At 38.8% G+C, this 18,444-nt stretch overlaps 1 protein-coding gene across 7 annotated transcripts in view; it reads right to left on the reverse strand.

The window, feature by feature from the left end:
• The window catches only part of CACNA1C (calcium voltage-gated channel subunit alpha1 C), a gene marked incomplete at its 5' end in the record, with an annotated part of 488,103 nt that overhangs the window by 114,871 nt on the left and 354,788 nt on the right, over positions 1 to 18,444 (reverse strand). For 6 of the 7 annotated variants that reach the window (XM_080971552.1, XM_080971554.1, XM_080971553.1 and 3 more), the window contains 4 exons: positions 2,994 to 3,053; positions 3,195 to 3,254; positions 8,020 to 8,149; positions 10,829 to 10,961. In XM_080971552.1, coding sequence (XP_080827678.1) covers positions 2,994 to 3,053; positions 3,195 to 3,254; positions 8,020 to 8,149; positions 10,829 to 10,961 — 383 coding nt within the window. The remainder of the gene's footprint in view (positions 1 to 2,993; positions 3,054 to 3,194; positions 3,255 to 8,019; positions 8,150 to 10,828; positions 10,962 to 18,444) is intronic. The other variant, XM_080971558.1, reaches the window with a different exon arrangement.

Here is an 18,444-nt window from a genome sequence, read left to right on the forward strand (position 1 = left end):
CTGAGTCCCCTCTTCATTTTTAGATCCATTTGGTAATTGGAAGTAGCTGTATCCCTGGCTTTTTTGTCTGATTATTTTGCATTTATCTATTGGACCATGGCAAACCCAAAAGACCCAACAGTTAATTTGTTGGGTAAGTTTATTGTTCATATATATAGATATAGCTAGAAATATATAGAAAGCCATGACTGATTGCAATAAGGAAAACATTACCTGCAAAACAGACTTCAGTGTGACCCCCTTATGTTTGAATATACACATCAGAAATAAGAATGGTCATACAAGAACACTCATTGGAATGTGAAGAACCAACCACTTTTGCTGCATTCCTGAATTCCTGCAACAAACCCAGGGTATTTTCAGGCCAGAAAGCCTAGCAATTTCCAGCCAGTTCTTATCAAAGTTGTGCTGATGGGGTAGGAAATAAATTAAATATAAAGTCATCAAAAACCAAATCACATCAGGAAGAACTGACTACTGATCTATCAGACAGAAATTAGAAAGGAAGTATAAAATCTGCTCTTTGAGTAGAATTTATACAAAAATATATAGTTGGTTGGGGGAAGGGGGGTTCTTGCCATAACAAAGGTAGTAAAGATGCTTCTTAGGGCTTGGTTTTGCATGGCAATCTTAAAGGAAAGGAGGAGACACCATTGAAATCAGAATGGGAAGCTCTGCTGAGTTTCAGTACCATACAAGGTGTGTTTATCTATCCCTGCCAAGAAATTCATTGGCATAGCAAATTGCTGCATAACTTGGTTGCAGCTTTTGTTTAAGGTAGTATTGCCATTGGAATTTTTCTTTACAATTAACTGGTATCTTTAGAGTAAAGCATGGAAGTTGATAATCTAATCCCTGTGGGATAAATAGGCAACTTGCAATTGGAGAATGTATTTTATACACTTATGACCTTTCCATAGTTAATTGTGTTTGTATAGTCAGTACTGACACAGTGAATGTACATATGTGATAGGAGAAGGCCTAACGACACAATTCAGTTCGTTAATTGTATCGGGTACTGTGTCATCTCAAGTTTTTTAATCAATACAAAGTGGCAAGGGGATTTTCAGCACATGGGGTGGGAAGGTTTAACCTTTTCCTTCCCAGTCATGATTTGCGTTTAATATTAACAATTAATGTGTAGTTATGCCCAGACTAGTAAGTGTTTGAACAGTGCCTATGTAAATTAGTGGAAGGAATGAGGAGTATGATATTCTTCTTTGCTGTTTGTAGATCTATGTCCAAATTTGATGGGTACACCTATACATTAAGAAAGACAAAGTGTCCCTTAGTTATTCTTTAAAATATTAAATGAATGCAAAGTGTAAGAGTGCTTATATTTATTTTCTCTGCAGTCTACTTTGCATCTGAATGTTTTGGTGTATTGTCAAGTAGCCTCTTGGGTTAGGTGTCACCCTGCGGGAAATCACACAGGTGCAATTATTAACTGAAATGAGGCAGAATAGACTTGAAAAGTAAATTATGCATTTAAGGAACAGGTCTTTTTGAGAAGCAGACTCTAAAGTTAAGTTCCAACTTCACAATTTAACCAGTAGGTACTAAAATGTCTGAGTGGATTAGGGAATTGTCACATACAGTGAGTGGCAACAGAAGCAATTCAATGCTATTTTCTCTAAGTTTAAAGGTTCCATACATAGGACAGGAGCACATCTAACATCAGAGAGGAGTCTTAGGTGAATTACTGCAGAGAAACTGTGGTGGTGGGTGGGGAAGGAGTAGTTAACCAGTGCAACACTCCAAACCACTTCACCCTCATGCAAGGACCCAAAGGAGTTTTTGCAAGGATATATATATCGTACATTGCAGTAGGAAAGTAGCAGGCAGGGTAAGGATTAAATGCCCCCTTCCTGCTTTTCTGTGGGAAATTCCCCATTCCTGAAGGTGTTTTCCCTAGGAAAAGAAGCAATTGGGGATGCAATGTGTAATTTGACTCTTAATGACCAGCTTTCTAGTGACCAGCTTTCCTCTGTTCCTCCATTAAGGGTCTGACCAATCTAGAACTGAATGCAGCTCACTAGCCATTAACTGGCTTGCCAGGAACTTGGTAATTCCTCCCTCCCATTTTTGCAGTTCCAGGCAAACATTTGGGGATCACCATTCATTTGAGGTGCACAAATTTTGGCTAGGAATGTGATACGTTGGTAGGCCTATAGTGTTGTGTAGATATTCTGCTACCCATTCCCACTTAAAACAGAAGAGCACAAAATAGTACAGATGCCAAATAGTCTGCAGTGAGAGAAGGGACTATTTATGGCCTATACAGTACAGTGGTACCTCGCAAGACGAATGCCTCGCAAGACAAAAAACTTGCTAGACGAAAGGGTTTTTGGTTTTTTGAGTTGCTTCGCAAGACGATTTTCCCTATGGGCTTGCTTCGCAAGACGGAAACGTCTTGCAAGTTTGTTTCCTTTTTCTTAAAACCGTTAATACAGTTGCGACTTGACTTCGAGGAGCAACTCATAGCACGCGGTGTGGTAGCCTTTTTTGAGGTTTTTGAAGACTTTGGTCATTTTTGAAGCTTTTCCAAAACTTTTCCGACACCGTGCTTCGCAAGACGAAAAAAACTGCAAGATGAAAAAACTCGCGGAACGAATTAATTTCGTCTTGCGAGGCACCACTGTATATTTCTTGTAAGACATATTGTTTTGTGTAAGTTCTGCACAAGGAAGACTCGCCAGAAAAATGCATCTTTTTCCACTGGGATAAGCAGGTATTACTGCCAAGAGTGGTGAATACATATTGTGTTCCATGCCATAAGACCTTTTTGGGGTTAATTATACATGGCAAGGGACTAAACAATTATATGAACCAATGGGACTTTAATATTAAAATGGAACCATTTTTGAAAGCACATACAGTTACTGCTGAGCTAGGAAATATGACCTGTCTGTGGAGATCACACTAGGGATTGAAAGCGGTACAAAAGACAAAGCAAAAGCGAGAGAGAGAAGTGTATTGCTCAGATTGGTTACCTTAAGAATAATTTCTAATGTAAAGATACTAGTGAAGACATAATCTGCATTGCCTAGGATCTGAAAAATAAGCACAGTTGGGTTAGTGGTTACTGAGCGTGGCCAAGACAAAAACAGGCGTGTGTGTTAGCGACAAATAGCAGCAGAGAACTAGTGGGCTCATGAGTGAGAAGATAATGGAAGAGAAGATGGGGACTTTACCTTCAGAGCAATTTCAATGGTGAAAATGACAGTAAAAAATATATCAAAATAAAAGAGAATCTGTAAAACAAAAGGGAATAAGGGGCAGGGGGAGTGGAGATCTGTGAGTGACCACTGCAAAAGCAAAACACAATTCAAAATCAGAAAGCACAACTGTTTCAGTTGGAGGGGAGGAGGAAGGGAGCACAGGGAGGAGCTGGCTTACAAACACTTCTTGGTGAAGGCAATGATCAGGCTACAAGCAGCACATTTAAATGGCATGTTTCTTTTTTCACTATTTTGCCTGTCAAACAACAGAAATTTATAACATTTCCCAAATTACGGTAAACTCCAATCAGAAAATATAAATACACTTGATTTCTGGCAGAACATGTGCAACTCCTTTCCCTAGTAACACTTTTTGCTCAAGTTTCGATCAAGTACCTATTACAGTAGGAGTACCTATTGCAGATAAATAGGAAATGTGCTTTCAAACTGCTTTGCAGTGTCTGCTAGTTCATTTATTCAATTGTATCATGTTCTCAGGGTCAATAAGAGTATAGTAAGTAATTTATGTTTCACCTCTGTAGAACAAAAAAGCCCAAGAGTTATTGATTGAGCCTATGTTGCTGTAAGACAATGTTCTGAGAACCATCTCTTGAAATATTTTTCTTTCATTTTATCAGGTTTACAGTCTCAAGCATACTTGCCATTCAAACCAGTGAGACTCACTTCTGAGTAAACATGGGTAAGATTGGGCTGCAAGATTCATCCTCACTCCATCTGAACTGACCAGGAGTTATAGTGGGGCTGCTACTCAACATTATGCAAATGAAAATGCCAAAAGAGCTCTTTGTCAGAGGAAAATCTTCTGTTCCCTGAATACTGTTAACTACATTATTAGAAGTACAATTTGTGATTGTGTTCCTCATGGCTTGACTCCACTGTTAAGTTTGATTAAGCCTTACAGAGTTATTGTCTCTAGAGAAGTACAGAAACTTCATCAAATGAAAAGCCCATTGGACAAAACATGTGTAAAGGCACCGTACTTTAGGGAGTCATTGTTAACCAAGGCAAAAAGAAAGGCTGGATCACTCAATTGATCTTTCACCCCAAATTTAAGCTTTATGTTCCCATTTCTGTGCCAATGCAATTAAAGATGAGCGAACTGAGGTTCAGTTTAGTGTAGTGCCATGTAAGTCTGAAGCTACTTTGTTAAACTAATATAATAGTTATTAATTTAGGGCTGCCATATTTCAAAAAGTAAAAACCAGTTGTTGAGTGTTTTTTAGGAAGACCCCAAAAGACCGTGATTTTTCGATTGACATGCCTAAACAAATGTATGGCAGCCCTATATTAATTACTGTCTCTAAATAAGATAAAAAGCTAGCCTGTTTTGTTCCTTCACTGAATGTGCAAAAGGTAAAAAGTTAAATGCCTGACAATGCAAATAACTTACAACATTTAAAAAAGTTTAAGTATATAGGATGAAAATCTCTAGTCAGTCTAATTCACCAGCATTTCAATCTGTATTACTCCTATGGCATGTGATGCAGTACTGCTTCAAAACAACTCCATATTAAGAACTTGGGGAATGGAGCCCAAGTGGAACTCCTTGCTTGTTTGTAATTTAAAAAATGTGAATAATCTTTCAAAGGACAAGATGTTTTCTAATGTAACTTCGATTTACTTCCAGTAATTATATTGGAAGGTTTTTTGTGTGGATGTTAGGTAATGCTGATTGTACAATTGGATTCCTATGGGGCACATTCACTGATGACCTCTAACAACTGTACCCAGATCCAGCAATCCCAATGCGTCCAGTTGAACACTCTGGTCATATTTGGTTCACAGCTGTTTTCTATCCCCTAGACTGGTATGACAATTAATGCATCTCTTTTTCTTCTTTCACTTTTTTCTTTTATTCTTCAGTTCTGCATTTTGTACTTTCATAAAGGGATTCCTTTATGAAAAGGAAAGGGTAAGGGTATTTCATGCAAATTTTGGGAGGATGCAAATATTTTGTGAAAACATGTTTTGTTCCCTCATCTCCAGCTCTGATAGTCCTGTTAAGAGATATGTTTCTTTTAACCTAAAGTTTATTATTTTGAATGCAGCTTCTATGTAATACAAAAACACCGGGAGCTTTTTAGTTTACAACCTGGCTTATTTAGCAATACAGTTACCCAAACATCATATTGTGCTATTCTACTTTTAAAAGATAGTTTTTAAGTTTGCTTCAGTGGAGAGCACTATGCTTAATGGTGAGGAAAATCTTGCAGCCTGTTCTTATGCATATTTATTCAGATGTCCCACTGAGTTAGGTTTACTCCCAAGCAAGTGGGAATAGAATTGATGTTTTAAATGCTTACATTTATTAAGATATGTGCATGATTGTATCTGCAGTTTCTGAGCACTAATATTAGGCCACTAAATAACATTTCTTAGGCTTTTACCATTTTATTCAAAATTCCCTAATAATGTAGCATATGATATATCAAATGCAAAAAAAACTATCTTCATGTTATGCCCCCCAAAGCTCAGTTAGAGAAACATTAACATACGTATACTTCCTGAATCATATTGATTACATTTTTGCAGAGTGAACTCAAAGCGGGCTTTTTTGAATCTCATGTCTGACTCCCCACTGTAAATAGTGTAAACTCAATATTTTTATTTTTATTTTTTGGACCTTAAGTAAGGTCCTGCATAACTCAGAAAGAAGAACACTCCAATGAAGATAAAAGCAATATCTTGGAATATGCTTTTGAAGGTACTTCCTTATCCTAATTAAGGTTTGATATACATACCCCCCCAAGTTAAACAGCAAAAAGAAAATATAGTCAGAGCAGTGGGTATTCTGCCTACCAGCAAGCCCATTATAAAATTTTGTGTCCAGCATTTAACTTTGTAACTTGAGCATTATTATTATTATTATTATTATTATTATTATTATTATTATTATTTTATTTATTCCCCAGCCGAGACTGGGCTCAGGGTGGCTAACACCAAATATATAATGCATTAAAAACACAAAATCAAATGATTATATTTAAAATACAATTCAAAATCACATTTAAGATCAAAATAAAATTAAGTGGGAACCCACACATTGTAACCATAGGAGTAAGGAATTAAATGTTCACCAGGCCCGGGCACCTGTGCTGGTCCCATATGGGCTGATTGAAAGAGCCAAGGAGGCCACTTACATACAGGGTCCCATAGAAAGAAGAGGGTCAGACTGGGCCCAGACCAAAGGCCTAACAGAACAGCTCCGTCTTGCAGGCCCTGCAGAAAAATATCAAATCCCGCAGGGCCCTGGTCTCTTACGACAGAGCGTTCCACCAGACTGGGGCCAGGGATGAAAAGGCTCTGGCCCTGGTTGAGGCCAGTCTAACCTCCTTGAGGTTTCTTTGTCCTTCCCTGCACCCTACAAACAAATTACTAGGTCTCATGACCTAGAAATGATCTGGGGATATCTACATCACAAACTCAAAATGATGTAATAGTCTCTACTAAGATCCCCAGAACCATCAGTAAACAACAGTTTCCAGAATTATTATTTTTTTGGGGGGGACGGGGACATGGCAGTATAAAACCAAAAGAAATCTGTAATGTAGTGACGTATTTATGAGGACATTAACAAAATTGTTTAAGATTATTCCATTCATTTGTACTTTTTCCTCCTGCACTTAATCTGTTTACAAAAAAATAGATATGAACAAGGTGACTGGATCAATAGGTTACCTGGAGATGACACAAATTCACCATTTATTTAAAAACAAAAACAAAAATGAAGAAGGGGCAGGGAAAAAATATATACAGACCAGTCACAGAAAAGTTTTTCAACCTGAAAACTCTTAAATGGCAGATTAACCAGGAACTGCTATAAGCAGGTTATGAGCGTCAGTTTGGACGCACCCTTAAAGAAATATGTAGTAAGCAGGGGCGCCAGCTATAGGGGGAGGAAGGGGCTTCAGCCCCCCCCCCCAGCGTTGGGCCCAACTCCGCGTGCCTAGTAGTAAGTATATACTGAAGTATCTGAACTAAGTAGCGCAGCTTCTAGTAACCAGAATATGGGTACCGTACTTTTCCATGTATAAAACTATTTTTTTTTTATATTCCAAAATCATGTTCAAAATTAGGGGTCATCTTATACATGGGTAGTGCATTGTGGGGCCGTGGGATACGTTGCTGCCGCGAGTTGGAGATTGTCATCGGTGTCTGCTGCAATCGCTGTTGTTGATTTGTTGTCTCTGCGGCGATTGGATAGTCCATTTGCTGCTGCTTTCGGTGATGGGACAGAGGAAAGGTTGCTGTGTATATTTCTGTGCAATCCTCCCCAAAAAAGCTCAACAACTTTTGGGAATCCCCCCCCCCCATTTTCTTAATTTTGAGTCCCCCAAAATAGGGGGCATGTTGTACACAGGAGCGTATTATACACAGAAAAGTATGGTATTTAGTGCCTTCACAATTTGCTATAGTGCTCTACAAAATTCCTGCACTGCTTGCCATCTCTGTGCCATTTGTTCATTCATTCATTTCCTTGCTTCCCTTCCACCACATAAATCTTGCCCAAACAAACTCCAAATGCCAGAAGCCACATAAAATCATGGCAAGTCAAAATGTGATAGCTTCAACTGTGTAATTCAATCTAAATGTAGAGATTTATCAATGAATTTGGGGTGCAGTCTGCAATAGCATGGACTGATATAGCTATATTTATCTGTACCAACATGAAGCTAGTGGGCAGGCAGGGGTGGGGATTGGATAGGTTTTCCTCAACTGGCTGCTGAACATCATTCTCAACAAGCTGTGAAGGCTCAAGGAAAGGTGGGAGGCATACTTGATTCCGAACGGAGGTATGTCGGACAGGGTCCTCAGCTGCCAGAGAGATGCTGCTGAGTAAGATGAAAAAGAGGATCAAGTTGGTGAAAACGTTATCATTAACAATGCGGTGGCAGTGGACCCGAAACCTGCAAAGAGAGAGAGAGAGAAAGAATCTTTTTTGTATTATTTTTTATTTCAAATATAGAAATAAATGCATAGATAACAGACACATGCATTAATAACCACTACATAAATCAAATAATATCAGTTAATAACCTTACATCTCTACATATAAAAAAAGAAATAAGAAACAGACAAAGACAAAACAAAGACAATGACAAAAACAATATAGTTTTCTTCCATTCGATACTATTCAATGAGATTCAGTCCTATATGTAGTAGCATTTCTCATATATGATACCTTTCCATATGGACTGAATCTCTTTGCGTATTTTAATTGTTGTGGACTTCCATCTACCTCATAACAGTTGATTTTGATTGAATTCCCCCCCTGTATTTAATATTTTCTCCTCATCTTGGTATGAGAGAGCAATGTATCTCTATGTACGGAATTATTCCAAACACAATCAAATCTTAGAGGTAGAACCTGGTTTCATCAAATAATTCTGAAGCATTCCCACTCTTTTTTCACATTATCTACTGACTTATTTCTTACTGATTCTGTCATTTTTGTGAGTTCCAAGTACTCACAGAATTTTAGTTGCCATTCCTTTCTTGGTGGAATATGCTCACTCTTCCAATACTTTGCCACTAACACCTAAGCTGCTGTTACTGCATAGAGAAATATTCTTCTTCTTTTCACTTGGAATGTTATTTGTTAGAATCCCTAGTAGGAATGCTTCTGGATTTTTATTGAATGTAAACTTTAATATTTTTTTCTTCTCCTTGTAGACCGTGTCCCAGATTTTTTTGATTTCTGGACACGTCCACCACATGTGGAAAAAAATTCCTTCATGACCTTTGCATCTCCAACACTTATTGTTGTAACTTATATTTATTTTGGCCATTTTTGAGGGGGTTAAATACCATCTAAATTGCATTTTCATGAAATTTTCTTTGATTAAATAAAATCCCGTAAATTTTAGATTTCTTTTCCACAACTCATCCCATTTTTGTAATTCTATGTGGTGGCCTAGATCTTGTGCCCACTTTATCATTACTTCTTTTATTTCTTCATCTTTAAAATTCCAATCTAAAAGTAACCTACACATTTTTTATAGTATCTTCCTATTATCTTGTAGTATGCCCTTCTCTTGTGCTGATATTTTACCTTCAAAGCCATTCATTTTTTTTATCTTTTTCAAAAGTTGTGTTTAACCGATGGTATTGTAGCCAGGTTATTCCAAACTTTTTAAGTTATTCATATTTTTTCATTTTTAATTGATAATTTTGTTCTTCTAATAAGTCTTTATACACTGGCCAATTATCACCCATATTCTTCTTGTGGATGGCAATTGCCTCCACTGGTGAAAGCCACCATGGAGTTTGGGGGTTCTAAAATTATTTTGTATCTTTCCCAAACTTTGTATAAGGCCTTCCTTACTATATGATTAAGGAACCCTCTGTGGTTTTTCACTTTATTCTGTCCCAAATAACCGTGCCATCCAAAGACATTATCCCACCCTTCTATGTCAAGTATTTTGGTATTTTTTAATATTATCCATTCTTTGAGCCAAACAAAGCATGTTGCTTCATAATATAATTTAAGATGTGGGACCGCAAAACCTCCTTTGTCTCTGATTTCTGTTAATATTTTGAATTTTATTCTCAGTTTTTTACCTTGCCAGATGAATTTAGCCAGATCTTTTTGCCAATCTTTGAAACATTTGATTCCACTAATTATTGGTAAGGTTTGGAATAAGAATAACATCTTTGGCAGCACGGTCATTTTAATTACACTGGTACCTCGGGTTACATACACTTCAGGTTACATACACTTAAGGTTACAGACTCCACTAACCCAGAAATAGTGCTTCAGGTTAAGAACTTTGCTTCAGGATGAGAACAGAAATTGTGCTCCAGTGGCGCGGCAGCAGCAGGAGGCCCCATTAGCTAAAGTGGTGCTTCAGGTTAAGAACAGTTTCAGGTTAAGTACAGACCTCCAGAACGAATTAAGTACTTAACCCGAGGTACCACTGTATTGACATCCTGCCCCACACTGACAGATTCAACCCCCCCCCCCAAATCTCCAAATCTTTTTTATTTCTCTCAATTTTTTTACAAAGTTATCGTTGTATAAGTTTATATTTTTATTCGTAATCCAAATGCCCAGGTAATTAACTTTGTTATTTTTAATTCGGTTTTAATTTCTAATTCTCTCTTTTCTTTTCACCCATGTTTTTCACTATTAATTTGGATTTTTCTTTATTTAATTTAAAGCCTAAGACTTTCCCAAAATCATTCATTTTTGATGACGTTTCTAAAATACTCTTAGTTGGGTTTTCGGTACAGGGCAGGTAACAACAACAACAACAATAATAAATGCTTTTCCGTGCAAAATATTCCCACCATGTAGAAAACTAGCATGTCTAGTTCCTATTAACTAGTAAGTTTGTTTTTTCTTTTACATATTTCCAAAATCTTCCTCATGATTTGCTTCTTATAAAAAGTCTTCCAGGCTCATGCAAGTGAAAGACATTTCTCTACAGCATGAAGATTTCCAGTGGGTTTGCATGGAAAATATTTATCCTAAAGAATAAGGACACCACAAAACACATGCTTTCCCAGACTACTACGGAAGTATGACTTTGGATCTGCTATTCATGGTTAGCAAATGTAACAACAAAACAGCCACCTCAAAATACCTGTTGCTGGGGCTGAAGATGAAAAAAGCACTGGCTTCTGGCATTGGCACAGCTTTCTCCTTGAGGTGCAATTCGGACATTGGGCGTGGACGAGGCCCAACAGGCATCTCAGGCTCTTCCTCCTCCTCTTCTCCTGAAAGGCAAAGTTTATACTTTTTAAATACTATTAATCAGAAAAAGGTTTCTGATTTCCCTCATAAAATCTAGGCTAAGTCTGTTGTTAATTATGCTGTAGACTCTATAGAAGAGAATAAATAATCAGGGAACAGGAATTTTCTTCTGCATTGATCAGGATGCTATTAAATCCTTCCGTCATCATGACATAGAGCTGTAGAATCGTAGAGTTGAAAGGGACCCCGAGGATCTTCTTTTTTAAAAAAAAAGTTTTTATTAAGTTTTACAATTTTATATTCAATACAATCATTATTCCCAACACTTATTGGAGCTTGTTCTATACATTTTTGTCATTTTTACAGGGACAATATACCATCGGTACATCATTTTCATATAATTCTGTTTCAAAGTTATACAATCCATAAATTTTAAATTGACTTTCCATAATTTCTTTCCATCTTCCATTTGTATATTATGTCCTAAATTTTTACCTCCTCGTCAACTAATAATATATTGTACACCTTCTTCAGTAATTTAGTATTATCACCTATGATTTCTCTTTGAAATCTGGATAAAGTGCAACTAAATCCTTTCTTTTTATCCTCTTTAAATACTTAATTTAATTGATGATACTGCAGCCAATCATTTACATGTTCTCAAAACTCTTCAAATTCTTTCAATTTTAATTTCCCTTCTATTTCTATTAAGAGATCTCTATATGTGAACCATTTTTATTTCCTATTTATTTTTTTAATTGAGGTTGCTTCTGTTGGAGACAGCCACCACGGGGTCTTTTGTTCTAGTAAATCTTTATATCTTTCCCATACTTTTAAAAGTGATCTCCTAATTATGTGGTTATAGAATCTTTTGCGTACTTTCCCTTTATCATACCACAAGTACGCATGCCATCCAAATCTGTTGTCATGTCCTTCAAGATCTAACATATCCATATTTTCTAATTTAATCCAATCCCAGATCTAAGTAACACAAGCAGCCTCATAGGATAATTTAAAGCCTGGAAGGGAAAATCCTCCTCTATCTTTAATGTCAGTAAGTAGTTTATATTTTATCCTTGGTTTCTTCCCTTGCCATATAAATTTTGAGATATCCTTTTGCCATTTCTTGAAGCATGCTGTGTTACTTATTACCGGCACTGATTGAAACAAAAACAAAATTTTTGGCAATATGTTCATCTTAATCCCTGAAATTCTTCCTAATAATGATAAATTCATTCTAACCCATATTTCTAGATTCCTTTTTATTTCATTTCAAATCTTTTCATAGTTATCTTTAAAGATATTAATGTTCTTGGTTTGTAAGGCAGATTCCTAAATATTTAACTTTTTTATGAATCTCGATTTCTATGATTTGATATAATACTTTTTTATCCGATTGTGATAGGTTTTTGACTAGCAGCTTTGTCTTATTTTTATTTAATTTAAAACTTGCTACTTGCCCAAATTCCTGTATTTTTTCTAATACTTTCAGAAGAGAGTTCTTAGGATCTTCAACTGTAATTTTTACACTGTTTTTAATGTTCTACTTTAAATTGTTGTAACTTACTCTGGAACCTTAGGGTGAAGCATAGGTAATCATTTGATAATAATAATGAGAAGAAAATATAATAATAATGCTGTGAAGAATGCTTTGGGGCAAATTGGGCATTTTCCCACCTCTGTGAATCCATTCATGGAGTTAACACCTGACCTGGTCCCTCCCCCCTGCCCTTAGATGTGAATAGGGCACACAACACCAGGTGGAATGGCCATTTTTCCCTAAAAAGAGATGGAAATAAATTCTTCATTTTGTTGCTTGTTTAGAATTCAGGCAAGGCAGAAGAATTAAAAACTAAAACTCTTGAAACAAATTCTTAAAAATGAGAGCTCCAGGCACTGTGGAGATCTGAGACTATCCTTCAAGGAAGAAATTGCAAGAAGGGGCCCTGGATGGCCTGTGGGAATACAGGGAGGGTTCGGAAAAATACTTTGAGGATTTCAAGCACCTCCAGAAGTCTAATGTGTTTGTGAACAGAACAACAGTAAGATGCTTAAAAACTTGCACACGCACACACTCCACAGGTGCCATTAAGGTAATTATCTAGATAAACAGAAAAACTAAAAGATGGTACAAAACAATAGCCGTGTTTAATTGTCTGCACTGGCATCCTAACAGCAATCCTTAAGCAAGCTTTCCTTTACAATCTCATTTTTATGATTATTCTGTGTTCATAAATTGCCTCTTCTTTAAAAGCCAAGTGTCCAAAAACAGCTGGAGACAAAAGTTTGGATAACCCTGCCCTAAAGGATCAAGTGCATAGTTGGGAGCACTCATTGATTTCACATTGTTACCAGAACCTTAGATAGCTGGTGGGGTGCAGAGTGCCTGTTGCCTGCTCTGGCTGGACAGGAATAGCCTAGCCACCATAATCCATGGCCTAGTAACTTCCTGGCTTGATTACTGCTATGTGCTCTACAGAGAGCTACCCTTGAATTTGGTTTGGAGACTGGAAGACAGATGCAAAGGTGCTGACAAGGATGGCAGCCCAAGCACATATAAATCAATTTTGAAGCACATGCACTGGGTGCCTATATGTCACAGAGGCTAATCCCAGAAGTTGGCTTTGATATATAATGCCCCAAATGACTTGGAACACAACTACCTGAAAGAGTGTCTCTCTCAAAATTGACCTACCCATTTGTTGATATCTGCAAGGGAGGCCCTGTTGATAGAACCACCATTAACAGGTACCTACTGACTAGAAAGGGGGGGGGAGCACACAGAAACGCCGTTTACCTTCCCACCAGAGTGGTACCTATTTATCTACTTGCATTTTGACATGCTTTCAAACTGCTAGGTTGGTAGGAGCAGGGACCGAGCAACAGGAGCTCACTCCGTCGCAGGGATTCGAACCGCCGACCTTCTGATCAGCAAGTCCTAGGCTCTGTGGTTTAACCCATGGCGTTTCCATGTGCTGCTCTGGTTCGCCAGAAGCGGCTTAGTCATGCTGGCCACATGACCCAGAAGCTGTACGCCGTCTCCCTCGGCCAATAAAGCGAGATGAGCACTGCATCCCCAGAGTCGGCCACAACTGGACCTAAAGATCAGGGGTCCCTTTACCTTTACTGACTAGAACCAAGAACAGTCTCTTCCCATGGTAGTGATCCAGCTTTGAAACTCTCTTGTCCTTGAGATCAGATAGACACCAATGCCAAATGGGTTCCAATATCAGGGGCAGACATTTTTCTTTTGCTGAGCCCCTGAACAACAGTAATTAAATGGTCTTTATCAAATAAAGGGATTTTTAAATGATTTTTTAAAAGTAAGTGCACAGTAAGGTGTTATTGGAACCTGCCTTGAGAACATGTGGTAGATGGCAATATAAAAATTTCCTTCACAAATAAATGAGCCTTGGATACCTACGGTTAATCTTTATTCAACCCAGAATCTACTCTCTCTGATGATTCCTATATATTAAAAACACAATTGCCTTCCTTAAATAAAGGAGAACAAGGGAAAGCCTGGAAAGCCCTTTGGAACTTAGAAGTGCAGTACATTTGACTAATAATGATGATAATGATATTGATGGAGCCTTTTCAATGTTTACTTTTGCTCTGAGTTTATCTTCCAGGTTTTCGCATCATTCTGGCTTTCATCCTCATTGTATGTACTTATAGAGCTTAAACTCTTTAATTTGCCTGTAAACTAGATTGTAAAATTAGTACTCTGTCTACTCTCATTGAATACATCATCATCATGATGATTCTCTTGCTGAAAAGAAGCTTGTCAGCATAGCAGATCTCTTTAGTGGCGGTTGCAAGAGCCAAGAGGCAGGTTGAAGAGTTGCATAATGAGTGCCTGGAGGGCCTGCCGCTGGGGGATGCCTGGAGCAGCATTGCAGTCTGAAGCTGAGACATCAAAGGTAGAGCAAAGAAGATTAATGTGAAAACTGGGGCAACGTGAGCTTATAAAAAACTGAATGAAGTGCATGATGGGTCTGGACCTGCTCAACCTCATCCCAATCCTGGAGGTATGAGAGGTGGGTGCTGATAAGATGCAAGTGGAGAAACTTCCAGGCAAGCAGCAGCTACCATGGAGAGCTCAACTGTGGCTGCATTTACATACCTAAGCCCTGAAGACATGTCATAAATTGGCCAATGATACAAATGCCCACTGCACTCCTCTTAGATTCTCAGTGGGTAAGCTTTACGTCAGAGCTGGCAGTCTTGAGAAAAGCAAGTATTGATCTGATAGATAGTTGAGCCTGGAAACTGGTAGGCAGTCTTGAAGGTGGGTGAAAAATCCAACACAAGTAGTGTGAGAACTGTTCAGCCTATACCTGAGCAATGAGTTACTCGGATGGAGGAGCCAGAGTCAGAAGATTGGTAAGAATTAGTGGAAATCAAATAGTGCCTTGTGTCATCAGCCCTCTGCTGTGCTGGTGAGTTGATATACCACCTTCAAGCCACCTGCAGTGAAATGTTACAATGGGAGAAGCTGACAGTCAAGCCAGCAGTTACATTATCTAAGCAAGCTGTAGCGCTGGTTGAGAGAGCAGCATGCCAGAGGTTCTACTGCAAAGGTCCTTAGTTAAGTATCCTGCCTTTAAGAATAAGTTCTCCCAAGGAAGTTTTACAAATAAAAGAAGAAAACAACAATCAAATTACAATAAAATAAATATCAGTTAAAATGCAGCAAATAATTAAAATATAGATCTAAATTAAAATCAATCCCAAAATGCTTTTCAACCACCTCTAAAAGCTGATGGGGGTGGAGGGTGGGGGTGAGGCTGGCAAAGCTCAATGGGAAGTGAATTCAACAATTGTGGAGCTACTACATTCTCCTAGTATATACTCCAAAATCGACAAGTCAATGACCAGCACCTTTGAAGCAGATCTTAACACTCAGGGAGGTTTTACCAACAGCCTTTACCAAAGGTGTCATGGACTTTGAAGAAGCACAAACTCAGGGCGAAAAGGAGAAACGAGCTAAGAGGAAGGCATGTTTGACAAACCCTCACCGTGATCAACTCTCGTCCAAAAACCTATGTCCCCACTGTGGAAGGACATGTGGATCCAGAATTGGCCTCCACTGGTGACACAGTGTTCATGGAAGACAATCTTATTCAGCCACGAGTGATTGTGAAAGAAGAAGATATTGCAACAACAAAGCACCCATAATTGACCATGGCAAGCAAGCATGTCATGCAGCATCTGTCCCGTTGCTGAACTATGAATATCAGCTGCCATTTAGTGGAAACTGAGAAACACCTTCCTGGACATAATTTAGATGGGGAAACCTGCTCAAAAGCTTGCAGATGGGCAAGGTAGTTATAGTCAAAGACTGTCTGGTTACCTATTTGTAAGGATTCCCATTACCACAAAAACCCCCCAAAGGACTCCAGTGAACCAAACTTGTCTATCCACAACTTCAGCAGGGCAGGTAAAAGGCAAAGGACCCCTGGATGGTTAAGTCCAGGCAGACTTGACTATGGGGTGCGGCACTCATCTCACTTCAGGCCAAAGGAGCTGGTGTTTGTCGGCAGACAGCTTTCCAGGTTATGTGGTCAGCATGACTAAACAGCTTCTGGCACAACGGGACACCGTGATGGAAGCCGGAGTGCACAGAAACACCGTTTACCTTCCTGCCACAGTAGTACCTATTTATCTACTCACACTGGAATGTTTTCAAACTGCTAGATTGGCAGGAGCTGGGACAGAGCAACAGGAGTTCACCCTCTTGGGTGGACTCGAACTGCCAACCTTCCGATAGGCAAGCCCAAGAGTGCTTTGAGTACTCTTTCCATCTGGTTGGGCAGGCTGAAAAACATTGTTGAAGAAAGGAATTGATCTCATTGAAGCAGCAGATAAAATAACAGTTTTGAGGGATTTGGTGACTATGAGAGATTTCTAGAAGATTGGCTGGTGGTATCTGGAAAAGACTTGAGATTTTAAAAAATGCTTTGAAATAGCTGCAGGATAAAAATAATGATATCCAGAGTTGTCTGGATGTAGCAAAAGCCTGGCTTAACAAGAGCACCTGCATGCAGACAGAGTACAAGAAGAGGTCTAAAGTCAGATGCTGTTCCAGATGGGTGATATGAGAAAACATTATTCACATCTGCAGTGCCACAGGTTTGGTTTGCTAATAAGGAGTCCAACATGTTCAATGATCACAGAGCAGCTGATACGCAAACAGGAATAAATATACATGATTGGGGAAATTACATGCAAATATATAGGGCAACCCCCCAGATGCTGTGCCTCAGAAGCAAATATCTTAGGGACACACTACAAAGCAGCCTTGGTGTTTAACGCCACGCCCACCCCCTAAATCATTTACAAGAAAGGAGATCCTGACTAAACACCAGGAAAAACTTTCTGATGGTAAGAGCTGTTTGACAGTGGAACAGTCTCCCTCGGGAGGTTGTAGACTCTCCTTCCTTGGAGGTTTTTAAGCAGAGGTTGAAAAGCCATCAGTCACGGATGCTTTAGCTGAGATTCCTGTATTGCAAGGGTTTGGACTAGATGACTCTTGGGGACCCTTCTAACTCTACAATTCTTTGGTTCTATATTTTCCAGCTCCAAACCACCCATTATGTTTTTCCTTGCAGGGGAAGCTGTGGTCTAGGGAGATTATTTTAAGCTGGAAAATTGAAGTTAGAGGAGAAAAGGTTAGAGTATGGACTTCCACCATAGTTTTGGTAACAGCAAAAATAAGCAAGAAACATGTGGAAGGAAATAACTCAGAATTGCATGTAACACCTAGTTTGGTCTTGAGACAAATATTTCATGCATGGCAGACTTAGAATATGTTTTGGCAACTACTGAGGTTTTCTTTAGAGCTTTTAAGAGGTGAAAATACATAATGTACAAAGACAAGATTCATACTTAAAACTCCCCTACAAAGCAAGCCACTCTCATTCTCATTTCAGAGATGGAGTCAGAAGTACTGAGACATATAGTGAGTAGTGGTCAGAGGTAATGGGCCAAAATGTGTTTGTTTGTTTTTTGCTTCCCAGTGCTATGGTTGCAGCCTGCTATCGAGTGGGGAAGGGAGTGAGGAAGTCGGTGAGGTGTAGACACAGTGCTTCCACTGCTGTGCCTACACCACACCAGCCTCCCTGTTGCCTTGCTTCTCTCCTTCTTGATAACCAGCAGTAACACTGGTAATGAGAAGCCAGATAAATAGCACAGCCCACCCTATCCTACCAACTGCTACTGCAGACAGTGGTTTATCCAAGGCCACCAAACAAGTTCATAGTTGCGTATGTTTCCGAGTCAAACGTCCTGCCCACTAAACCATACTGATTCAGGAATGATTCATACAACTTCGGTACACAGTGGCTGAATTAATCCACTGGCTGGCACACCAGTGTTTAGGTAGCACTAAAATGGCACCTTTGAAAAAACGCTGAAAGCCATTAAATCCTGCAACTGAGCAATATCAGGCATGTACAACGAGCTCATCGCAGAAAGGGAGTCATGGTATATAACGCAATTCAC

The sequence above is a fragment of the Podarcis pityusensis genome (genome assembly GCF_964106645.2).
Source record: "Podarcis pityusensis genome assembly, chromosome: 10".
Classification (NCBI taxonomy): Eukaryota; Metazoa; Chordata; class Lepidosauria; order Squamata; family Lacertidae; genus Podarcis; species Podarcis pityusensis.